Source organism: Rhinolophus sinicus, linkage group LG02, assembly GCF_036562045.2.
Source record: "Rhinolophus sinicus isolate RSC01 linkage group LG02, ASM3656204v1, whole genome shotgun sequence".
NCBI lineage: Eukaryota > Metazoa > Chordata > Mammalia > Chiroptera > Rhinolophidae > Rhinolophus > Rhinolophus sinicus.
The window spans coordinates 182845445-182871993 of record NC_133752.1 but is presented as its reverse complement, the minus strand read 5'-3'; the positions used below and the strand labels follow the sequence as shown (position 1 = coordinate 182871993).

The 26549-nt window shown below is 41.4% G+C and overlaps 1 protein-coding gene across 5 annotated transcripts in view; it reads right to left on the bottom strand.

Annotated features, from left to right (window-relative positions):
- ANO4 (anoctamin 4) overlaps window positions 1-26549 on the bottom strand; it is a 354484-nt gene that overhangs the window by 116474 nt on the left and 211461 nt on the right. For all 5 annotated transcript variants that reach the window (XM_074326212.1, XM_074326210.1, XM_019732194.2 and 2 more), the window contains 3 exons: window positions 15321-15421; window positions 11782-11826; window positions 446-577 (listed from right to left, as the gene is read on the bottom strand). In XM_074326212.1, the coding sequence (XP_074182313.1) occupies window positions 446-577; window positions 11782-11826; window positions 15321-15421 (278 nt within the window). The remainder of the gene's footprint in view (window positions 1-445; window positions 578-11781; window positions 11827-15320; window positions 15422-26549) is intronic.

The following is a 26549-nucleotide window of genomic DNA, read 5'->3' as shown; positions in this document are numbered from 1 at the left end:
AGGAGAACTGAGAAGCAAACTAAAATGTAAAAGAAACAAACCAACAGCTCCTCTTTTCAATAGGAGAAGGTGTAGATCAGCTTTCCTCTTGGCTGGAGAGGTGCAGAAGAGCCTGCAGGGGGCTCTGAGCACCGCGGATTGGCAGAGAGAGCCACAAGGCAGAAGGGGCCTGGGTCTCTGAACCACCATGCAGAGGTGGTTCACCCAACACACATACGAATGCGTGTTCTATTGTGTTAAGCCGCTGAGACGTGGGGATTGTTTGTTAGAGCAGTTTGCTTTCCCGGAGTAAAATAAAAGGGCCATGAACACTCCCAGGACTCACAGGGGAGAATGGCGCTACGCCGTTCCTTCCCCATGTCAAGGAATCAAAGGCGTGCAGGGGAAGGCTCTAGCACAACTGCACGTTCTTAATAAGACAAGGGCTTTCACAGGAAACACTCACTGATGGATCCTTTGCTGGCTGAAAGGGGCAGTGTAGCAGTCATTCTCCTCCAGGTCTGGCAGTGTCTCCTTGTCCAGCCTCATTGGCTTCTTAGGTAACCATCTCCGAAACCTGCTTATTTGTTTATCGATCCTGTGGTACATGAAAGGCAAGACCAAAGGGGACAGCATGTCAGCATTGCCCCGAAACACAGGTGAGAAGTCGCTGCAGAGCCATAATGATGACACCACATGCTTCTGATACTGCATTCATGATATCCCACACCTCCCATTTTACAGACCAAAAGAAGAGAGCCACAACTCTAGTGTTTTTTGATTCCACCAAGAGGCCTCAATGTTACTGTTCATGAGGTAACAGCCATGAGTTATGCCAATAAATGAGCAAGGAGTCCTCACAAGGCTGGAAGGCTCTGGAGAGGAAGTTGACAGTCCCTTAAGCAAAGCAGCAGAGATCTTAAGTTCTTACATTCTGCAGGTTCTAGAAACCTCCTTTTGTGCTTGGAAACTTCCCCCATCTTCCCTCGGTTCGGGAAGAGCTCTAGCTGGCGTTAACTTTGTGCAGGGAAGCTGACAGCACACGCTGTGGGTTGACTGTGCACGGAGCCCAATCTCCTGATCTGCTTCTGGCCTCTCACGCCGCCTCTCAGCAGCCTCTCAGCAGACAGCTGGCCCGTTACTGTTCACTTCTCTCTATTCAGGCTGACCCAATGGTTGTCATGGTGCTGGGGCGTCATGCAACACCTGTGTCACTCTGCCCAGGGCACACAATGATGTCAAGGAGAACCAAAGTGTCCTGAAAGTGGTTTTCAAGCCACCATTTTCCCCTGACTACCTCCCATCTGCTCTGACATCTACTAGGGAAGAGATCTAGCTTTTAAGTGACCAATTTTCAATCACTCACAGCCACTGGCAGGAGCAAAAATCACAGCAGAGTTTTAAATAATTGTGCTATCTCAGGTATCTATACCACGGGGAAAAATTGTTGTTTTTTGTTTTGTTTTGTTTTTTCCAAAAGCACATGTCAAATAACATCTCTGCGAGATAGACTGAACAGGTACCATACCCATTTTACACATCACAAGACACCCCATGGTGGGGAGGGTATGATTATTTAGCCCAAATTACCCAGCCAGTGAATAAAACCAGAACCAGAATACAGATTTTGGACTCTTGATTTTAGGGATCACCCCATCAAATAGGTGATGATGGAAATTTTCACCTAAGGGCTACAGAAGGGACAGCTCCCTCTGGAGAAGAAAATACTAAATGACTTCTAAGTCCATTAACTGAAAACACATGCAATCTGGGCATGTTTTACTTTTTCCAATTAAAAAACATATTTACATGGCAATTTATCCTTTTCAATGAAACTCCCAGATGAAGGAATTATTTTCTATACTACCAATCAACTTGGAAATGAAAAATTTGGTGGCAAACTGTTCTTTTACCACCTCTTTTATTCTCAGCATTGTTCCAGCCTCACCAGGACCCCCACTCGGCCTGGTGGTGGCCATTCATTTTTCAGAAACCCTGTAAGTTCAAACTGGAAAGAACCTCTCAGCTTTGCTTGGCCCCTCCTCTCAAAGAGGGACCCGTCCCCAACACATATGCACATAGTAGTAAAGATTCTACCCAGGATAATGTAGGCGGAGAAGAATAGTAGATTGGGAGAGCCCAAAGCCCCAAGGAGGGCAAAAAGTTCCTATCTCCTCCATTCTTCATTCTCCTGGTTGTCTCCTCCCTCGCTTAAAATACAGTGAGATGACGAGCCTTAGAGAGGCAGTATGACAGTGAGAACGGGGGCTGAGTGCCTAGATTCAAATCCTGGCTCTGTAAATATTACCAGTGTGACCTTGGGCAAGTTATTTATCTTTGTGCCTCAATTTATTTCTCTGTAAAATGGGCATGATAATGATACTCAAGTCCCAGGGTTGTGACGATTAACTGATCAGTATGCACATAAAGTCTCTAGGACAGCATCTGGTGTACAGTAAGCACTATTATTACCATCTCTTTTTTCCCCAAAAGAATAACAATTTGAGCAATATGCTTGCCTCTTAACATTTCTGTCTTTTTTCTTTTCAATTCAAAGTCAATTGTGCTTCACCAGCATCTATCAATTTTCCAAGTTCAATGGTTTAGTCCTTAAACGAACTCACAAATTAGGTTAAACTGCCTAGGTTAAGCTGGTGGCTTCCCTCATGGCTCTCAGCTTTACTTCATTTGATTGCCTTAAAACTCGTTCAAGAAAGAGGACATTGTATACGGATGGATGGTAACTAGACTTATGGTGCTGATAACGTTGCAGTGTGTACAAATACCAAGTTATAATGTTGTTGTACACCTGAAACTAATATGTCACATAAAAATTTTGCCTCAATAAAAAAAAAAAAAAAGAAATAAAGAGGACACTGGCTCAGAGGTTTTTCATAATAGAGTTTTTACCTCCCACACATCTCCAGTCTGCAACACTAATCGGATTACACTTTGCAAATTCACATTCTCACAGAACCTGGGCTCTGCAGGCAACGACTAGGAATCAAATCCTGCTGGAGCCAGTACTCATCACGGATACAAACAAACAAAGCTGCGAAAAATCAGGCACAATACTCTCTGGGAATGAAACGGCAACTCTCAGCAACTAATCTGTATGTAGTTCCACAATGTACGTGAAATGTGGCGAGATGGAGAATAGTAGAAAAGGGTAACGAAAATAATTGAGAAATGAGTCGGGGCAAAAAGAAGTGACATAGAAGTGAGGGAAGACTGCTTGGCATGGGGGAAAGACACTGGGATTTGTACTGGGGAGGTCTGAATCCTGGCTCCACTGCTTATCTGCTGTGTGAGCTACAACTCACTCACATTTCTGAGCCTTATTTTTCAAGAGTTTTTACATGGGGTTATCATCCTCATCATCCTCATCACATGACTGACCTTGAAGGGCTGTTAGGTGGATTATAAAGGACGGTGCGCATGAAAAGCTGTAGAGAAACTGCCAGGCAGCAGCAGTGTTATCAACTTCTTGAGGACCATGGAGGCTAACGGAAATGTGATGGAAAGCAGAGGAACTGGGCTTTTTAAACACTATTGTGGAAGCAAGTTATTTGAAAGACATCTTAGTATGAAAACTCCTGACACAGTGACTGGGGTTGGGAGGTATGTGGACTGGCCTTCCTGGGGACAGCACAGGCAGGAGGCGAAGGATGGGGCATAGATGGCCCAGGCTCCATCACACACGCTGGTCCATGCTGTGTGCTCGTTATAATGACAGAAATAAGTACTCAAATGTGTTCAGCAGTTTGTGTTCTCTTCTGGTTGGCAGAATGCCTCCCCCACAACAATGTGTGCACCCGAATCCCCGGAACCTGGGAATATGTTATGTGACATGGTAAAGGGGACTTTACCATTACATTGGGTCCACCTGAGTAATCCGGGATGCTCTCCCTATTTTTAGCTCTGTAATCTCACATGGTAAAGGGGATTTCATGTAATCCCATGAATCCTTTAAAAGCAAAGAACTTTCTCCGACTGGAGACAAGAGAGATGAGGCAGAAGGGGAGGTCAGAGAGAGTCAAAGTGTGAGAAAGACTCAGCTGGCCAGTGTTGGCTTTGAAAATGAAGAGAGCCAGGAGCCAGGACGTGAGGGCAGCTGGAAGCTGACACAGACCTTTTTCCATGAGCCAGGGAAGAAACCGAGACCTCCAACTGCACAGAACTGAATTGTGCCAGCAACCTGAATAAGCCTGGAGGTGATTCTCCCCCAAAGCGTCCATCAAAGAGCCCAGGCTGACCAACACCTTGATTTCAGCCTTGGGAGACCCCAAGCCGAGAAACCAGGTAAGCCCCCACCCCCTGACTTCTGACTTGCAGAATTGTGAGATAATAAATATGTGTTGTTTTTGCAGCTAATTCGGCAGGAATGTTACCACAGCAACAGGAAACTAACACGCCTCTTAAAACAGCCGTGGTCTGATCTTCCCCTTGAGACCTGGCTATGGCCAGCCAGGCTCCCAATGCTGGGTGGATGTTCCACATAGTGCCCCCACCTGCCAGTCACGTGGCTCTGGGAACAAGGGTATGGCTCTCTGTGGCTGGATGACAACTGGCTGCTCTTCCGCAAACAAACACACTCCTGTCCCCAAACTGTGCTACTCAGACATCACTGAGGATCCCCTCCTACTAAGCAAAGAAATACAGAGTGCAAAAGGCACCCGGCTGGAAAGCATGAGACTCAGATTAGGCTCTTGATTCTGTCATTGCATGTCAGTGGGGCCTGGGACAGCCTTTTATCCTCACTGAGTCTTAGTATCCTCATCTCTAAATGATGGTCCATCAGATGCTCTTTAGATACTACATATTGGTGGTGACTTAAGCAATGATAGCTTGGCTAGATCGGTCTAAACAAATTTGAGTTAATAGAGAGTCTTCCTTTTCACAATGCATAAGGGATAACCTTTCCTATAGAATGAAAGACTTTGGTGCCAGCCGGAAACGAGTTCACATCTTAGCAGTACAGCTCGTGAGTGGTGCATGCAATGCTGGGCAGGTGACTAAATCTCTCTACGCTAATATACCCTTTACATGAGGCAGTGATGGGGACAACATAAGATCATGAATATCAAGTGTTGTTCACACAATGCCTTGGGTGTACAAAATGCACAATTAAGTGGTATCAATTAAGTGGTGGTATATAGGATGAAGAAAATGATGACGACAATGAACTTTTATGTAGAGGATTCTCAATGGAAATTCTAGAGCTAGGATCGTCATTTGGATTTGAGGTCTGTGCTTCCATCTTGCATCTAATAAACTTCCCTAAACAGGCAATCCTGAAATTCACTTAGATATGTAAAGCTCGAGAAACCAATCAACCAGAAAGCATCTCATTTGTCTCTGCAGTATAGAAGTGGGGACTACTTAATAAAGTCTCCACTGATAGGGAAAAGAAAAGAGAAAACGTTGGCTTAATGATTTAGCATTGATTCTGGTTGGATACACTGTCACTTCGTTTTGCCATTTACTGAGCAAAAGCCCTCTTACAGACTACATGGGCAAATCAATAAAGAGAAGATGGATCATCTACTTAGGCATTTCTGGCCTTAACGTGTCACATTAATAACTGAACTAAAAAGTGAAAACTTTTATAGAAAGATGTGATAAGTTCAGGGACGCCCCCACGCCATCCCCCTCCCCCAAATAAATGCTGGTTCATGGCAGGTGAGGTGTTTGGTGGCTGGAAAGAGCACAGCACCAGCAAATGGGCACAGATGTGTCCCCTCCACCGTGCTGTGCCTCCTCAAGGTGTGCCTTGGGAATGCCTTGGGAAGGTTCTGCTGAAACCTCTCTGACCCTCGGTTCCCTCAGCTGGAAAGGAGAGACGATCCTGCCAACCTCACCAGTGGTGATGATGAACGGAAAGGCCACATGCAAAGGACTTCACTACCCACATGCTAACTTGCCAGTAGGCCTTCATAAATTACCTATTGTGTGCAGGGACCCTACCTGGACGCTGTAGGTGTACCCTGAAGAAACAGAAGACAAAGGCATTTCTCTTGAGCCACTAACCACTCAGGAGGGAATTTGTACTAATGACAACTTAATTAGGCTGAATTAAATGAAACAGGCTACTTCAGAGACACCTGCTTTTCCCTAGACCAGAATATTATAATAACAGCACATTTCTAACAGATTATTACATTTTCAGGGATGGTATGCCTAGAGGGAATATACAGATGAGTTTTCTTTTTTCTTTTTTTAATAGCAACTCCACACACAGCCCTACATTGCAGTAAATGAAGCCCTACTGGACTGGTAACAGTTAGACACCAGCAGGCTTGGATTTCTTTTTCCTCTTCTTAGAGCCAAGTCTCCTACATTTACAGCTTCTCCTTGAATAGAAGTTAGGGATCTTTGGAAGCTAATATGATTCCTTTTAGGTCTCAGGGCTACTAATTGGGGCACAGCCTAATTACCTTATGGAAGTGTCCCTAGGCTTTGGAACACTTACGTATATTAATTTTTGAAAACGAAGATGGAAGTATACAAGCCATTTTGTCATTCTGCTTGCATACTCATCTTATAAGATTACAGCTGCACTGAATATATAATGCAGTGGGGTCCAGCAGTCATCCTGCCAACCATTGCAAAGGCTGACTTCAGGCAGGGTGTGTTTGGGGGAGTGGAGGGAAAAGGGATGAGTAGTAATGAGACGCCTGCCACAAGCCACCCACAATAATCAGATTTGTTACTTGGTAATCACATCTTCTACAGACTACATTTATATTATTTGGTGAAGGGAAAAAAAAGTAGGAGATAAGTTCCCTTTCTTTATTGGATAGATAATTTATAATGCCTGTTAAGTCTGCCCAAAGGTAAGTCAACACAGCGTTCAATAGACCAAGTACATGAATGAAAAGAGCATTTATTCCAAATACATATGCCTGAACTACATGAGTATGCTTTATGGGAAGTCAGGTGACTTTGCATTATAAAGATATTAATATTTGTGAAGAGATACTTTTGCTCTTCCTGCTCAGAAACTTCCTATCATTTCTCTTAGTATCTTAAAGGAGCTAGGTTGGTTTCAGGGATCCTTCCATGAATTAATAAAAGGAAATACCATTTATATAGATGAAACTAAAAGCTAAATTAAATATGCATGTTTAGTATGACATAAGAATTTGAGACGATTGGAAATGAATGTTTTGTTCCTGGTGTACGATCAGGACAATTGTAGACGTGCCCTTCAGTTTGTAACGTCAGAACTGGCTACAAACACAGACATTCTTCGGCATCTAAAACAGACTGTTCTGAGGTGAAAGGAAGAGTTAAAGACACAATTTTTTTACTAACTGCACTTTAAAATTTACACCAGATACTGGGCTTCACAAAGTTAAACCACCACAGTGATGTCCAAAACTTCTACGTGGTAAGTAATGAAACTTATCTTAAGAGGCCATTCTGAATCATTTTCGTATACCACCATAGTTAGATTTTTTTTCTCCCCAGAGTCTTCCAGTGCCTCTTTCTATCAGTTTCAGGTGTACAAAACAACATAGTGACTAGACATTTATATACCTCACAAAGTAATCCCTCCAATAAGTCAATTACCCATCTGGCACTATACGTAGTTATTAGAATATTATTGGCTATATTCCCTATGTGATTTATGCACATGAAGTAGCATCGACTTTTTCAGGCCAGAGATTATTGTTTAGTAAATTGTTCTTCGAGTTCTAGAAGCGAGGATTTTCCAAGCTTGTATTCACTCACAACTTCCCCTTTACACACATGGAGAATATGTGGTTGGCCATGTGTTCACAGGCTCCTCTGCTTCTCTCCTCTTGGCTCCTGTTCTAAATCCCATCCCCTCTTTCTCCCTTCCTCTGCCACAAAACTTGTCAAGGTATCAGTGAACCCTCACTGCCTCTGACTTGTCAGGACCTCGTTCCATTCTCTCCCAGCTGTAATTTGGTTTCCATTACACTCTATTCCATGGTCAGCCCTCTAAAAAAACGTCGTCCCAGACCAGCAACACCAGTATCATTGGGGATCTTGATAAACATGCAAATTATTGAGCCTCACCTCAGAAAGCCTGGGGGGTGGACCCAGTGACCAGAGTAGTAAACAGCCCTGCAGAAGATCTGATGCATGCTGAAGTTTGAAAACCACCACTCCGTGGAGACTGCAAGGCGGTTACCATCGTAACCAAAGACTGATTCTCACCTCATACTTTATCAGTAGCAGAATCACCCCTTCTTAAGGAAGCTCATTCCTGGTGCCTTTGCACTGCCCTCCCTTAGTTGTCCTCCTGCTTTTCAAATTGTTCCTATTCATGCTCTTCCCATTTCTTCCTGTTTCCTTAATGCAGATTTTCCAAGGAACTGCTACTGGCCCTCTTCTCTTTGATCTCTACACCCTGCCCTGGAAAATTCCATTCACTCCCCTAGCTAACGTCATTATGTCTATGACTTTGATCCCCAAATTGTATTCTCCAGCTTTTAGCTTCAACTGTTTGCCATCAGTTCTAAAGACCTTTGGGACACTAATGCCTCAAAGACCTACTGTGAGTTACAATACAGAATCATTACAATGAAAATCATCATCTTTCTCACCACACCTGTATCTCTTCTGGATTTCCATTCTTCTTTTACCTCCAACAACATTTTCTCAGTCCCTTAGGTATAGAAACCTCTCTTTTCTCAAACCTTAATTTTCAAATACCTGCTAAATCCTTTGGCTTATAATTTTACAGCATTTCTCATATACTTTGACATTTTCCTCTGTAGATTATTTGTCTATCCAGAAGGCAGAACAACAATCTGAGTGTTTTTTAGAGTGAAAGCTAAACAGAGGTTATGGAAGAACTTTCTGTCAGAGGTGCCCACAGATGTGTTTGGGAATTCCCTGTCTCCAGGGATATTCAGACATGGGCTGGATGACCACATAGCAGAGGTCCAAGTGTCTGATAAGTGGTTGGATTTGATGACATTTGATATCCTATCCAACCTTGAGATAATGTGGTTCCTTTTATCATCGTTTTCTTTCTAGCTCTCATTGCCCACCCCTCCCTCGCAGTGTGAGCAAATGTTTCAGGCTTCAAATCTGTGACAATTTAGGCAGACCTGGTTTTTCAATGCTTCTTTTCTTTGTGACCTTCTTTTTCCCCACTCTAATCCTCGTGCAGGTGTATGGAGATTTATTCATTCACTCACTTAACCTACTACGTGCTAGATGCTGGAAATATAGGGTTGGATGAGCTAGTCTTGCCTTCACATACCACACAGGTAGAGAGGTGGACATCTACGTCATGGGTGAGGGGGGCAGAAAGGGCCAATGCAAGAACAGAGAAAAGGCATCATTAACCTGGTCAAAAGGCCTGACCATGTGGACTGAGTTTTGAGGGCTGAGTAGGCATTATCTTGGTGAACAAATGGGAAAGAACCTTCTAGAAGGACCACTAAATGCAAAGGCATATAAACCTGAGTAACCATAATATGTTCAGGAGCCATAAGCAAGTGTTCAATATGGATGAAGCAAAGAGTGATGGGAGGAGAGAGATAAGTGAAGACAACTCACAAAAGGGCTGTGTTTTAAGAGGAAGGCTTTTAACTTTATTTTTCCACTATGGGGAAGTCAACAAGTGACATGATCAGATTTGCTACTTAGGAAGGTGAGTAGAAGAGTCTGGAAGAGGGTCAGAACATAGGAGAAAGAGAAATTGACGTAAAATAGGCAAGAGGTGATGAGAGTCCAGCTAAGGCCATGGCAGAGGGAATAGAGAGTAATGCATGGATTCTAGAGGTATTCCTGGGGCAGCATCTGTAGGACATGAAAGACTGATTACATGAGGGGGGAAATCATCCAGAGTGACCTTGGGTTTTAAATTAGGTGACTGTGTAGGTCATGGACAAAGCCTGTGTAGGGAATATAAGTGGAAAGAACGACAGGTAGAATCAGAAGAGAGCGAGTGGACTAGTCACTAAAGGGTGGAACAAAGGAGACACTAGAGGAGATGGCTAACAAGTTCAGAAGCAGAAAGGGAATGGGAGGTATGAAAAGATATACGGTTCTTATTATGAATGTTACATATAATAATTACTGATACCACTTATTGAAGTTCTACTTCATACTAAGCACTAAACCTCACATAAACCCTATAGGACAGTAACAAGAACACTTATTTTACTAATGTGGAAAACTTAAGCTCAAAGATGTGAAGAAACATGCCCAAAGTCACCCTGTGACAAGATTTAAAGATAAGCCTTATGTTTAATATGTAATGAAGGCTGGCAAATTTGAACAAGAGCAAGCCTTCTCCCTATTCCCTATTCCTTTAGGCCTTTGGACTACATCACATTTAACAGATTGTAACAAAATGGACAAACTGGATATTTTGTGCCATGACAGTTGGCAGAATCTTCCCATCACCTGGTTGTGTTTCCTTCAGGTTTTATATGATTTAAGTTTTAATTCACTCGATCCACAGTCACGCAGATCTTTAATTTACTGGGGAGGTAGAGATGGACCTAGCACACAGAGCAGTGGCTTTCAAAGCATGGTTCCAGAATCAGCCACAATTAGCCTCACTTTGGGAACCTGTTAGAAATGAAAATTCTCCAGCCGCACCACAGACCACTGCATCAGAAGCTCTGAGGGTGGGGCCCAGTGATTTGTGTTTCACTTTAAGTCCTCCATCTGATTCTGAGGCTGGCTGAAGTTTAAGAACTATTAAGAACTACTGAAAAGGCTCACGTGTAGCATCAGGCTTTTATGGAATGCATATGTTTTGTGACAAGGGACGAATCTAAATCATGGTGAATTCAAATGCCATGGCTACTGCCTAATGAAAGAACTGCTAATAAGAATGCCACACAGGGAAATCTTAGGAAATCATAACATCTTAGTTTCTTTGGATGCCAATTCTCACACCATATTTTGTTCAGCATAGGTACATTTGAGTAACCTCACTAAAATCTATCAGTTACTCTTTTACATATAATTCTGCATAGCATAAATAGAGTGAACTTGAATTCTAAATCTCATACAACTGACCTAAGTATAGGACTTTCAGAGAAATGTAGTGGTTTCCAAGTTTTACCAGCAACTCAGCTCAGGGTGAATGGTCACATAAGACCAATTACAATTTTGAAGTTAGATGTCTAATGATCACAACACAATCAAAATAAGAAACATCACTGATTCTCCCTGGTTTCTAAACAAACCATAAGGAGAAACAAGTTTTGGAAAAATACACACTACAGTAAGGTTTTTGTTTTTGTTTTTCTGTGGATGTGTGGTAAAAAAGTGGGTAGGAAGACTTCCTGAGTGAGGTAATATATCTACATATTTTCTTAACAAATTATTACTAACATAGGAGGACCCCACCCATGCGGGGGGCCAAGCAACTACCAGCTTTTTGAAAGGGTGACTGTCTGTACTTCAATATTTCAAGTTACATATAATGGAGAGTGGAATTTGAGTAGGGTAAAAAATAATAAATAAATAACATTCTGGCCAAAGATACCCTACACAGCTGGGATTTTTGGTAACTTATCTAACAGAACGGTCTTAAACAAGCAAACAAAAACAGTCTCAACATACCTGCAGCTGAATTGTGTCCTCTCAAGTGTGGAGAAGTCACAGAGAACACTCTGAGAGGGACATTTTTGCTTTCTTTTTTCCAGGCTAACCTGAACTAGCTATTTTTGGAATGTGCTTGGCAGCCAGTTTCCCCAGGTGACAAAGACCGCGTCTTCCCCAGCATGCATTGTCATTGTTGGAGCACACAAAGCAACAGATCAAACAAACACTATCACGACAGAGCATGGTACTAACCTGCTCATGAACTTGTACCGGCGGGGCAGGTAATAGATTTTTCTCCTGGAAGAACAGCAAAAATGAAGCCAGTCGAGAAGAAAACCCATCGTCAGTTACAGTTTGAACTAGCAAGGAAGGAAAGGAGATTGAAGATAGAAGCCTGTAAGAGGTGAAGAAGAAAAAACTAAAAAGAGATTAACAGTGAGAAATGTAGTGGGAACATCAGGCATGCATTTTTGAGCCATGCAATCTTATGAAACATTTCCCATTGATATTTCTTCCTCTCCTCATTACCATAAATTTTATGGTTGCCACTATGCCTACAAAACCTGTACAGGGTGATGATTTGGAGCAATTGGTATTTGTATGAATTCAGCTGAGATCAGCTTTTTTTTCAGGGATGCAGAGATGGACTGCCAGCCTGCTGGCAAGGCACATAATTTAATGGGACACTATTATATTAACTAATATTTATTCATACAGCACTTTAAGTTTACAGACTACTTCTCTCATTTGATACAGGCAAGGGAAATATAAAAATACAGATATTTTACAACCAGTATGGGACGAACACTAACTAGTCAGTATCAACTTCTAGCTGTAAATAACCACACAAGGGCATGTGGCCTAATCAGTAGCCCTGGTTACAGGTGAATTAAAGAGGTAAACCAAGGAATCCCGGAATTTGTTTTTGAATCAAACTTAATAAGGATCTGTCCTCCTTCTGTGTATCTGCAATTTTTAATATTAAAGATGAAAATTCTGGGTGTAGTTTGAATGAAGGAAACATGGAGTAGATGCTTTATTGAAACGCAATCTCCCTTTCCATATTTTGGGCTTCCATCAATGGAGTAGCGATGCAACGGAGGTAGTTCCTATGTATTCTGAGCTGTTACTGAGCTACCTCACTTTTGGAAAATGGAAAAGTTTATACACCAAAAGTAATTTTTCCTATCTATGAAAACTTAAAAGCATAACCATGTTTTTAGCAAGCCAAACTACAGAGACAATAAAAAGATCAGTGGTTGCCAGTGGTTCGGGTTGGTGGGGGGCTGGGGAAAAGGGATGAACAGGTGGAGTACAAGGAATTTTTTTAGGTCAGTGAAACTATTCTAGGTGATACCATAATGGTGGCTACGTGACATAATGCATTTGTCAAAACCCACAGACCTACAAAACAAAGAGTGAACCCTAAAGTAAACTATGGACTTTGATAATAACAATAATGCATTAATACTGGTCTATGAATTATAAGAAATATACCACACTAATGAAAGATATTAATAAAGAAATTGAGTGGGGTGAGAGGGGGTATGTGGGAATACTCTGTACTATCTACTCAATAGTCTGTAAACCTAAAAGTGCTCTGAAAATAGACTATTTAAGGGAAAAAAACCATATCCATGGACATATAGGTATTTAAACATGTTTTATTGGCAATGTCTCACTGGAAACCTATAATTCAACTTCTTTTTAACACTGTAGAAATAACAATCCAAGGAGACTAAACCTGGGATTCAGAAGTGCAGTCTGCAGAAAATAATAAATACAGGTAAGATTATATGGGGCATTTACATCCAGGCAAATGGATGTTTGTACATTTTGTTGAAATGCTATGGCAGGGCAGTTCCTCCTCTGGAAACGCATATACCTCCTTAGGTAGAGTTATTTGTCTGAAATGTTGGATGAGATGATAGCATACATTTTAAATGCACCAGATTGCATCAAGTGAAAGCATACTCAGGTAAAAGCACATCAATATTAATGATGCCTATTAGTGTCCGTACATTAACAGTATTTTCTCCTAAAAGTGTTGTCCTGCAGGAATGCCTATATTTAAAAAGAAGATTATTATTCACAGTTACGATGGTTTTCATTTTATGGCTTGGATCACATTCTCTTAACGCTGCATCATAAACGTCCTGCTGCTGCAGACAGCTTTTTTCTGCTAGGTAATGGGCCTGCAGAAGTGTGAGCTATGATGAAGCCAGGCCCTTCATACAGGAAACCCTTGCAGGTACTCAGGGAATTTGCCGTCCATTAACATTGCCTGAGTTTCCACCATCTGCTCGGGTTCTCGGCTCCAGAAATGTGTTCTGGCAGAAGGTTTTGTGAGATGTCTACTGGGGAGGGGGCATCAATTTCACTAAGTTTCACTATGTTACTTTTATCAAAAGGTAGAGTTTGAGCTTTGTTGGCCAGAAGATGTTGATCTGATTTATAACTCTGTCTAAGCATATTTTGTAGTGGTCCTTATGTGTGATATATTACTAATTCATTTTAGATATAGTATTGATTACTGACTTTAACTATAAACTATAGTATTATTTAACAATTTTCCATAAAGACTAATTTGATACTCCTTCTCTCTCTTAGTGATAAATACACATATTTTAAATCCTTGAGTTCTTAGATTTCCTTGGTAACATTTTATATACAAAAATAAATCCAAAGATTAGAACTGTGTTTATCTCAATTCCTTTGAGAAAGCTGCCTTCAGGCAAATAGATGCGAGAAATCCTAGCCTCTGTTTTGATTTAATATTAGAACATAAAGGCCAACAAAGAAAGAAAATAATATGTACCAGGAAGATATATCACAGGCCTATGAATGGAAATGGCCCTTCTCTAAATGTGTCCCTAGCTCCTCTCTGTCTCTAAAAACGTAGCTGATTCTTTGTCTCTATTCCTTTCACAGCTCATTAAGAGGTATACTTTAGAATTGGCACCAGTTTACGTATTTCCTGTTGTCTGACTTGACTTTATTGGCAAATTGCAAACCAAAAGTATGCAATTCTTTAGACCCTTTGGAACTGTCCTTGGTACTAAATCCCTCCACTTCCTTCAGGAGATTCCATTATGGACTACCCACATTTCTGGCGATTAAATTCCAGGCTTAATACTTTATTTCTACCTAGCAAATGAAGATCACTTTTCCTTAATCAATAGGGAAAATAATAATATGCACTGTGAGAAAAAGGTAAATTAATCCTTTTAAACAACTAAGCAATCCACACAAAGTAGTTTCCATTCCTTTTGGAATAAATATCAATGCTTGTGTTTGCACAGTACTCACAAACTGACTTTTTAAAATTTAAAAATAGGTTACTTTTAACTATAAAGTGTGTTTTCATGAAACTTTTTGAACTTGTTTCTATGGAAGCAGATTTTAACGATTTTCTGGAAGGAATTTGTCTGTAAAGACCATGAATACTGCCTGGTATTGCTGCCGTCTGGAGTTTGGCCCTTCAAATAGCTGTACTCGAGGCTTCCAAAAATGGCACTTGGAAAATCAAAATATCACCTGGAAAATTCTTCTTTCTCACAGGCACTTGAAATATCTACCTACTAAGGAATGAATTAGCCAGAAAATTTTCACAAAAAGCTATGGAATCATTATTGATTATGAAGACTTATTGTACTTCCTAAATGTTCAAAGGATTTTCTTCTCTAATAGCATCACAGCCTGCATTTCAGTTTTGTTTGTTCAGAGAGAGGAGCACATTAGGTGTACAGCGAAGCAGCAGAGAGAGTAGGGGAAAATATATTTACACCTACCTGAAAGGCATTCTTACATTCATTTGTTCTGCATATCTTCCAAGCACTTCCCATGGGGCATGCAACTTCACAAAGATAATGTCACTATTTATTAGAGAAGACTGAAACAGAAAAAAGAAACTAAACTGAAAATCATATCCAAGTCTCTCTCCTACGCTTTAAATTGAGTTGGAACTTAGAAAGCATGAACTTGTATGGAGTTTAAGTTTGCAGCATTCTTCAGCCATAACCTAGGTCATTACCTGTCCACATATTCATTCAACAAATACACCACTGTGGCAGGCCCTGGAGACCTAGCTGTGAACAGTAGAGATCTGAATGACATTTACATTCTATAAAATATATTTTAAAAATATAGGTAAAAAGTTAAAAAGAGAGTGACAAATTCAGATAATGATGAGTGCTCTGAAGATAACAAAGTAATGGGGAAAAAATTACCGGGAGAGGGGCACACACTGTTTTGGAGAAGAGATCAAGGGAAGGCCTCTCTGAGGAGGGGACATGTGAGCTGAGATGAAAAAAGGAGCCAGGTGGGTAAAGAGCATGCGATGAGTTTCTGGGAGCAAAGGCCCTAAATTGGGAAATTGCTTGGTATTTCCTTCACTTGACGGACAGAAGGAGAGTAGAGAGGCTGGAGTGTATTAATAATAAAGATTGGCATGAGAAGAGGCTGAAAAAGTGAGCAGGGACCAGAGTGTGCAGTGATTCACAGGTCATGACAAGATGGCTGCAATTTATTCTAGGAACACTAGGAAGCCATTTGAATTTAGGTTTTCAAAGACCAGTCTGGCTGCTGTATGGGAATCAACTATAAGAGCGCACTGCAGTGAAAGCAAAGAGAGGGAGGGGTGCTCTCAATCATCCAGGACAAGAAAAGTTGGCGGTGGTGGAGATGGAGGGACCTAAGAGACGTGAGACTTAAATCTGGGTCAGTATCCGGCAGAGCTTTTTCAAAGGACTGTGTTCTTTGATCCAAAACCTTGGCCTCCTGTGGGGCTTTTTATCAACACAGAACTTAGGGAAGTAAAACTAGGACTTCACACCCTGATAACCACCCAACAGGTTTTGGTCTATGTCTCTGGCCAAAAGGACATTGCCAGTGAGATTTCCTTTAGAAGTCATTTCCCAGGAGGAGGGCTGGGTTGTGGAAAGAGGTAGAAGGTGACAAAACAGTGAGCCAGACCAGTTTAATTTAGCAACATGACCGATGATTGATTCATCTCTTTCTCACACAGGGTCGTTCGGGACTGCATGTCATTTAAACTTTTATAGTTGAAGAATGTTGACAGATATGTTAGGACTTTGTGGCTGAACTCTCCTTGTAATAGTATTTAGAAGCAATCCGATATTTGTACATCGCTGACAAAAATAGAAGCTCAACGTTAGGCTCTAGCTGGGGTAAATCTGTGCTACAGGGAATTATTTTTCAATTATAGATGATGTATAATTGTCATCATTCCGCATATTCTCACTCAGGGTTTTCTTGCTGGGCTTATAAATACTGCACTTAATTCAAAAGAACGCCTCAAGATATTATAAAAGTCAAACTAGTGTCAACTATAATACAATGTTTTCAGGGACTCTGGTGATGCTGAATTTCCCACAGGGAAGAGGACCAGGGCCAAAACCCACAATGGTGGGGCGGGGCACCCTCTGATACTGCTCTGAAAAATCAAACTTTCTGGCAGTTCAAGCTGCAATAAGGTTTTATCTTCAGGCTCAGGTCAAGCAGACCCTTGACTGAAAGTCCTCTGAGGACAAGGGATGTTTCTGTTATTCATGGTTGATTCCTCTGGGCCTAACCAATATTTGTGTAATTCATGAATACGGTGAAATACGAATAGTTAGTCCTGGCCCAGGTGAAAGCTGTGTGTCCTGTGAAACAGGAAGTGACTGTCGATGAAGTCTCTCTCTGAGCCAAGACAGCAAGTTACTGTGAATGAGGCAACCACCCAGGGAATGGACAAGCCAGTAACCACTGCAGATGTGGTGGCCAGTGCTGTCACAGCACAAGTTACTTTTCTGTTTCGTAAACGATTACATTAGGTCCTCCCTGCACAGGGTAGTCAGGACTAAGAAGCCAGCAGGGATGAGCTCATGGGTGGCAATGTTTGTCCAGAACGTACGGAAACAGAGCACACACATACACAAACTCTCCGTCCTGTCCAATCCATGTCTGCAAATGCACTGCTGCCCTGCTCTGAGATGGTCTCACAGCATATCAGTCGAGCATTTTTGTGCTTTGGAGAAGATTACCACTTGTTTCTCAATGTATAGTACAGCTTTCCAAGTTATAAAGCAGATGAAAGAGTATATTTGATAAAAATGGGTCTTTTGTTTATATTAAGATATACTTCAGAGTCTGGGAAGGTTTTGTGGCTTTCTCACTTGGAAATTTTAATTGTGATAATGGCATTCATTAAATTCACCTAGCCTTCCTACAAGGTTCTACACTCGCTGTTGTATCTCTCTTGTCTAGGAGGGAAACCGTAAAAAATGTGCAACTAGGCAGACGATATGGGAATATAACTGATTCACAGAGTCAGACAAACCTTGACTTAGAGCACAATGTCATCTTAGGATATACTCTCTTCATGGAATTACTGCGATGGCTAGTGTTACAGAAAATAAACCATCTAGTGGAATAATAATTATTGTGCAGATCCCCGTGAACCTAAGAAACATTAGTATATTCCACTTAAGGCATCTTTCAAATGCCACACTTCTGTGTGTGGAAAAGCCAAGTTCATTACCTGAACACATACTGAGTCAACTGAAATTCCAATCTCAACCATTTTCTGCATAAAATCATAGCTGTTTGGATTCATTCAGCATGATACAAGCGACATATTGTTTCTGATTATTTCAATTGGAATAATGATAAGGCCATCACTTTATTACGATTATGATTTTTTCAGTGCTTTGTAATTTTGGAAGTACTTTCACACCTTACCTCATTTTACTCCCACTGAACCCTTGTGAGAGAGGCTTTCCTTCCATTTCTTAAAGGAGGAGGGAGAGACTAGGTCAAGTAACTTGCAGGGAAACTAAATGTTTATCCCAGACTGAGTGGATGCCACACCTACATTCCCTGACTCCCTTGTCAATTTTACCTACTGAACTCCGAGGGTGAAATAAATTCACGGCTTTGTATGTACTAAAGATGCACAATCTCTGAATCGTTCCTTTATCGGTTTATACAAACTAATCTGAAAAGAATTTCGTATTTTAGAAAACAAAGCAACAAAACAAAGAGCAAACTGATGGTACTACGGAACCGAGATTTGATTTGAACCTCTTAAAAGTTGTTTTGATAAACCTGAGAAAACTGTTACCTGAATTCCCTTGAATGATGATGAACGTCTATTCATGGCTCCTGTGTGCGGGTGTGTGCGTGTGTGCACACATGCACCCATGCGTATGTCTCTCTGTGTGTATAAGGCTTACTATTTATATTCAGTTTCTCAAGAAGGGACTGAGCTTTTCAGCCCAGAAAAATAAATATGAAATAGAGGATTGCTAATTATATGGGTTAGGGATCACTCTTTTGTTTACTGCTGAATGATTATGCTTCTGTGTCTAAATAGGGTTTTTCCTCATTATTAAGTATTCTTTTCCACATAAATCCAAGTGTGCAAATGTCAAAGTGAAGAGAAATTAAAATGACTTTTTTGAAACCCAGAGTTGTTTCATTAACACACTGCAATAAAAATCCCTTAGACCCTTGGTGAGAAGAAAAATGCCCATTTAGAGGAATCTGGGAAATATCCTTAGAAGAATAAAGGATAAATTAAATAGTAGCATGGAAGCTACCTGGAATAGAAATAGATATGATTCACAGAAAACATTCCTCCTCTTTTTGCCTTCATTCAACAAGTCCATATTGAACACCTTCTATGCACTAGATGCTAAGAATGCAAAGATATAGAAATCATGGTCCTTGCCTTGGTATGTTTCAATTTAGCAAGGGAAGGTTAGACAAGGTGATAGCTAGGAAAAGAAGAAATAGCATGCTATTATCTACTCCAAGCAATCTATCTCTCAAAGACATGCATACAGATATACACATCTCTGCATCTCGTGACCCTTGATCTCACTGCCGAGAAAGGGACACTAAGGGACAAATAAGTTTAGGAGTAGGGGCATGGAGAAAGATCGTAAGTTCAGTTTTGGAAGTGTTAAGTTCAAGATACTAAACCCATGAGGAGATGGCTTGTGCGTAGTTCGATAAATGAGTCTGGAGCTCAGGCGAGCAGTCTGGGCCAGGGATACAAAGTAAGTGAGGCCGAGATACAGACAATATTAAAATCCCCAGTATTGGATGAGGTCACTCTGGGAGAGAACATAGGTCCATAGGCAGCTGAATTCCAGAGGTTAGTTAGAAATGCAGACTCTGAGGTTGGACTGCACATAGTCATATGTCTATCTCTTACCATCACTGGGATCTTGGGCAAACTATTTTTTTTTTTTTGAACCTCTCTACGCCTCAGTTTGTTCAACTGTAAAATGGGAAATAATGCCAGTACCGGGGGTGCCAAAAAAATGTATACACACTTTAAGAGATGTTATCTATGTATTACCTTTCGAAGTTGAATTGAATTATGGTAGCAATGTGTAGTATGACATTCACTCAAAAGATGGCGTTAATCAAATGAATGCTAGCGTCACATGCGACAGACAGGACAGTCAAAGAAAACAGCAAAAGTGTGGTTGTTGCTTGAGGAGTGCAAGACCGTTTTGAAGTGGTATTTGAAATTTGAGAACGTTGTGGAAATACAATGACAATGGAGGCGTGAATATGCAACAGAACCTCCAACACACCCAACAACTGCACGCATTCGTGATAAGTTTGAGACGCATGGTGTGATGTGCACAAGGGAAGATACGGAAGGCCTTGCACAGCAACAAGTCCTGCTTCTTCTGCTGTGGTGTTGGAACAGTCCACACGCTCGCCACAGAAGTCTACCCAACGATGTTTGCCATAATCAGAAGTGTCTGGATTCTGATGGTGACCACTTTGAGCACCTCTTGTAATTGCAGAAGTCAAATGTGACTTGTATTCATCTTTTGTTATCGGCATATATTGAGCATTACAAGTTTAACACAGTTCTTTTCTTTCTTAAAATGTGTATACATTTTTTGGCACCCTCTGTATCACTCTATTGAATTGTGTTAAATGACATAATCCAGGTAAGATGCTCACAGTGCATCTAAAAACATGTTAGTTATCATTATCTCCAAGAAGAGCCATGCCATATTGGTGGTGGTGGTGGTAAGAACACAGCACGCCTCCAAGTTATGACCTGGGAAGGTGACAAATAAGGAACCAATATCTGGGAAGGATTTTACAGTCTTTGCTTACAAGGCTAAACTGAAGAAACTCTGAGAGTCAAGTCCCCAGGTCCTGTCTCCTGTCCCTCCACAGCACCGAGCATCTGCTACACGTTCCTCTAAGGACACGCATTTCTCCAGCAACATTCAATAGACCGAATCCCTATCCCACTGAAGTTCAAGTTCTACTGGGGACACAGGCCCTCAGTCAACACACCTTTCCGATGGCACGCTTAGAAGAATAAAGAAGGGTAAGGAAAGAGAAAGCAATGGTGAGAGGAGATGCTATTTTAGTTGTGTGGACAGGCCTTTTGATAAGGTGACATTTGAGCAGAAATCTGAAGAAAGTGCAGAGAAAGGCTATTTCCTTATCGAGGGAGACAGCATTCCTGGCAGTGAGAAGAGTCAAAGGCGAAGGGTCCCGGGTATAAATATGCATGACATTTCCACTTACCGAGGACAAAGTGTCACACCAGGTAGCCACTGGCATCTGTTCTGTATCCCTTAGGCAGCTACCTGGGTATTACTTGCTCATAACTATGCTGTTAGTAAAACAAAGCAAACCCCTAAAATGCTGAGGCAAAAAGGAGATATTAATTTCCAACTGGGAAGTCAGACAAGCCTCGTGGAGAAAGAAAACAGGAGCGGTAGAGGTGCACAGTGCATACTACATGCTGGGTAGTGTTTTAGGGCTTTCACACACGTTAAATCTACTCTTCACACAAGCCCTGTGAAGCAGGCATCATTATTACCCTGATCTATTACAGACAAGGAACTGAAGCACAGAGAGATTGGGCACGGTGGCTAAGATCACACAGTGAGAAAGGAGGAAACTCAGATTGTTGCAAAGACAGCTGGGTTTCAGAACTGCTTCTCCACAGGAGAAAACCTGGGGCTAGCGTGAATATATTTTCTCCTGGACTCAATCCCACTGTCATTTTGTTTTTTGGAAAAATGCTGAGTTACATAATGGAAGTCAGGGTACAGTCCATATATAGTTCCCTCTGCATTCTAAAATGAATGTGATGCCCGTGGTATAAACAATCTTGAAGCCTCGTTCTGCCACTCACTGCCTGAGTGTTTCCAGGCATGTTACTTAGTTCATAAGCCTCGTTTCCTCATTTGTAAGGTGGGAATAATAATACCCACCTTGCAGAGTTGTTCTGAAGCTGACACAGTTGTACAGTAGGTGGTTCAAGTAACAAGAATTTCTTTCTCTGATAGTTACTGAATGCTTACGTGGGCATTCCACTAACCGACAGCTGATTGGTGGATGTGGAATCTAGTCTCTGAAACTGATGGTAGGGTTACAGGGCTTGAAGTAATTGCTAAGCAATTTCAACTCCTCTCAGTGGGGCTGCCACCTAACCAGCTGTGTGTCACTGGGTAAATGACTTGTACTTTTCTGAGCTTCAGTTTTCTCTGAAAAATGAGGGCATACATCTCTAAAAAGACTTTTGCATTTTTAAATCCTTGATTTCCTTAGGGACATATCAGAATTGTGAGTGTAGTTAAAAAAAAACTCTTCAGCTGATTTTGATGCAATTCTCTCTCCACAATTCCCCCCCACACACACACACTCACATACACTGACTGTCCCTGGTAGAGAGAAGCCTGGGAGGCACTGTATGTTCCTAAATAACCACATATTCATTCTCTGAAGATGACATTAGCATTAGCGACATGAAATAGGTATGTGAAATGGCCACTCACTGCGGCTTACATCTTTAAAGGAGGGTTCCCTGAGGACTCCACCCAGGCCCTTTTCTCATCTACCTATTCTCCCTGGGAGAGCTCATCCCTTCCCAATGGCTTCAGATGTCACCTATTGTCTGATGTCTCCCAGATTCGTAACTTTGCCCCAGGCCTTTCTTCCAAGTTCCAGATCAGCACACCCAATGGCCAGCATGGTATCTGTCCTCAGCTGTCTCACTGGCATGTCACACTCTATGTGTCTAAAATGAATCTGTGTCTCTGGCAAAACTGTTCCTCAGTGCCCCCAGATTCGGGAAATGGCACAACCATCCACCCAGTTGCTCAAGTCCAGAAGTTGCCTTTGACTTCTTTTTTTCTCTTTACCCTACATCCATTTAGTCACTACGTTTTATTGATTCTACCTCTTAAATTCCTCTCAAATTAGTCCACTTCTCTCCACCTCCACTGCCACCATCCTCCTTTAAGCCACCATCCTTTACCTCCTTGAAGAGTGCAACAGCCCTGTCACTGGGCTTCCTCCAATTCCACTCGTGCCTTGTATATTCCCATTGACATCAGAGACATCCTTAAAAAGGCATGTGATCTATGGTTTCCCACGGCTCTCTTGAAAATCACTAAAGTGGCCAATGCACGATCTGGCCACTCCCTTATCTTGTACCACTGGGTCGCAGTCACAAGGGCCTTCTTTCTTTTTTCCCAATTGCCAAACGCCTGACAGTCTCAGGATTTTCTCATACGCTGTTTTCTCTGCCTGGTAAATATTCTTCTGTCAGGTCCCAAGTTAAATGGTGAGCAGAATTCTAAGGCCTGCAAGATTCCCACCTGCCCAGTCGACACATCCTGAATAACCAACTGTTCTTGAGTGTGGGCAGAACCTGCGAATATGAGGGGATAGCACTCCTGTGATGGGGATACTGATTGGTTGGCTGTGAGTTAACCAAAAGGGAGATTACCTTGGATTGGTCTGAACTAATCATGTGAGTCCTTAAAAGAGAGTCTCAAGGTCAGAGAGATTCTCCTCCTGATTTGGAAGAAGTGAGCTACTGTGTTGTGCGAGGGCCGGTGAGGGCAGGACATCATGAGGGGCCTCTAGGAGCTGAGAGCAGTCCCTGGTTGGCAACCAGCAAGAAATTGGGGACCTTCCATCCAACAACCACAAGGAACTCAATTCTGCCAATAACCATGTGAAAAGACCTTGAACTCCAGAAAGGAATGAAGCCTGGCTGACACCTGATGGCAGCCTTGTGGGGTCCCGATTAGAAGATCCAGTTGAGTTGAATCCAGACTCGGAACCCACAGAAACTATGAGATGATAAACATATGTTGTTTTAAACCTCTAAGTTGGAGATAAACTCTTATGCAATATAAAACTAATATAGGTCATATTTCAATTAATTCTGTAATGCGTATTCCACTAATGGCCATCAGAGACTGTTTAGCTTCTCCACAGTTGTATCCCCAGCACCCAGTGTGTTACTAAGCACTTTGTCATTGAGAATGAATGTTTCTAAGTTAATTTATGAGCCTCTTGAGACCAAGGCTCTGAGTAGCTTTCTGACATTATTGAATTATTGATTAGCTTGTTCAAACACTATTATTAGATAGGACAATTTCATCTTCTTGCCACTACAAAGGTTTAATATGGTTTAAATTTATGAAAGGTGCAAAGAAACACTTCTCTATGCCACAATCAGGAGAGAACTAGTGCTGAGTTGCTGAGCACACATTTTCAAATATTTTACTAAATGAACTCTGATACAACTTGGTTACTCTGCATCAACACTAATGATGCCTACGTCAAGCCTAGGAAAATTACTGCATCAGGATAACTGAAGAAAATCAACGTTTGGTGTATCAATTAGGATAGGCTAAGTTAGGCTGCAACAACAACTAGCTCCAAATATCAATGACTTAACAAGGCTGTACTGTCAATATGGTAGCTACTGGCTACATCCAACTATTAAATACTTGAAATATAGCTAGTCCAAATTGAGATGTGCTGTGTGTGGAAAATATCTACTAGATTTTGAAGATCTAGAATATCTGAAAAAAATGTGAAGTATCTCCTTAATTTCTGTGTCACACGTTTACAGTGATAATAATTTAGATCTATTGGATTAAATAAGACATATTAAAATTAACTTCATCTTTTACTTTTTATATGTGCTACCAGAAAATTTAGAAGTCCATTATTTCTATTGGCTGGTCCGCTAGGATAAAGGTTGATTTCTTATTTGTGCTACGTGTCCATCACAGCTCAGCTCACTGTAGTGATTGTGAGTCACACTGATGGATCAATTGTGCCAAAGGACAGGCAGAGCTCAGAGGGACTCATCAGGACACATGTCACTTCTGCACCTTGACCACTGGCTAGAAGTGGTTATAGGGAACCATTTGTCTACAAGGTCACCAGGAAGAAAAATTATATATGATAAGTAACGCTAATGAATGCACACTGTGGTGGAATACTCTTCCCCATCATCTACTTAGGATCACAGATTTATTGTGTAAAGCAAGTGTCATCTCTTCCTCATAACATAACCACTCACAAAGTCATTCAACAAATGCCTAAAGATAATCCTGACTATATCCTAGGCATTATGTTGGCCCCTACAAATATGGAGAAGGCTATGACATGGTCCTGGACCTCAGGGAACTCACAATTCAACAGAGCAAGTATTATAACAACTACAAATAGTGTGATGAATATGACTAGTAGTTGGTCTAATATCCTCTGGGAGCCCAGGAGAGAAAACGCTCCCTCTGTGGATGCCCCCTCCATGCAGTAATAAATCTGTCCTCAAAGTAAACAATGTCAATTCTGACTCCCACAACTTCAAAAGTTCTTTCACTTGTTACAGATCATTTTAACATCTCCTTATTCCTTCAAGGTGGCATATTAGATAAGTTGAACTTAGGGACAACTGTATCATCACACCTACACTTTACATCATCACAAATCATCAGCCCACTGATAACTATAAATAGTTCCGACCCAATCAATAACCCACATATCATTACGCCCTTCAAGAGCTGCAGCGATTCACAGCCATGAAAGAAGCATGACCCAAAAAGGACAGATGAGCAGGGTGTCTGCTGCCAGTGAAGAAGTAATTTAACTTCGGAAATACTTTCTAATGCTCTTGGAAAGGTTATGACATCCCTCCCAGGCATAGTGTATTTGTCTCTTGGTGGAATGCTGATCAGGATTGGAGAATGCAGTAACAGTGTATGCAGCAATACAGTGTACGATGTGCTTTTGACCTGAAGGTTATAAAAAAGCTGTCAAGGAATAGGGCTCACATGATTTCTGATAACAGAGAAATGCAGCTGATAGATTATAACACGACTCGTATCAGTTCCTCGTTGGTATAATGATGCTATGACAACTTTGCTTACTTTACAAGACTAAGCCATGTATATGCATATGTATGATAACTATGTATGTTATTGGATAACATTATATAGTAACATATTATTATACATAATTGTATTAGATCATTATACATCATTAGATATTGTATATATTAATATATATTTTATGTGGAGCCATGTTTTGTAGGTGTCATGAGTGTGTCCCTGGCACCTGGTTCTCCTCTCCTTCACAGTACATGGGCTTCCTCGCCCACTGTACCAGGCTGCAGGCATACGATGAGCTCTGGCTATTGAGCTAGAGCAGAAGCCTTGGAGACTGGTGTTGATTCACCTCTCCTTGCCACAGAGGCAGGTGTCCGGAGGAAGTTTATGTAATGCTGGGTCCTTGGTAACTACAATAGCAGTCTCTTTCTCTCTCCCCCTGCTATTCTGAGATCAAGAACTAAACCCTGTTGCCATAAGCCTCATGGCAAAATCTTGAGTGACATGTAAAAATCATGTAAAGATCTGTGTGGAATGTCATGAGATCACTGGGAGATAGAGATATAGAAAGAAAGAGGACCCAGGACCAAATGTTAGGATGCTCTAACGTTGGAGATCAAACAGAAGACGGCAAGCAAAGGAGATGGAAAAAGGACCAGTAAAGAAGGGAGAAATCCAGGAGAGCATGACATGTCTCCTGAGTCAGAAAAAGAATGTTTTTATGGATAAATGTTTTCAGGTTTTGGGGACAGATATCCAGAAGAGAGATTGCTGGGTCACATGGTAATTTTCTTTTTAATTTTATGAAGAACATCCATAGTGGCT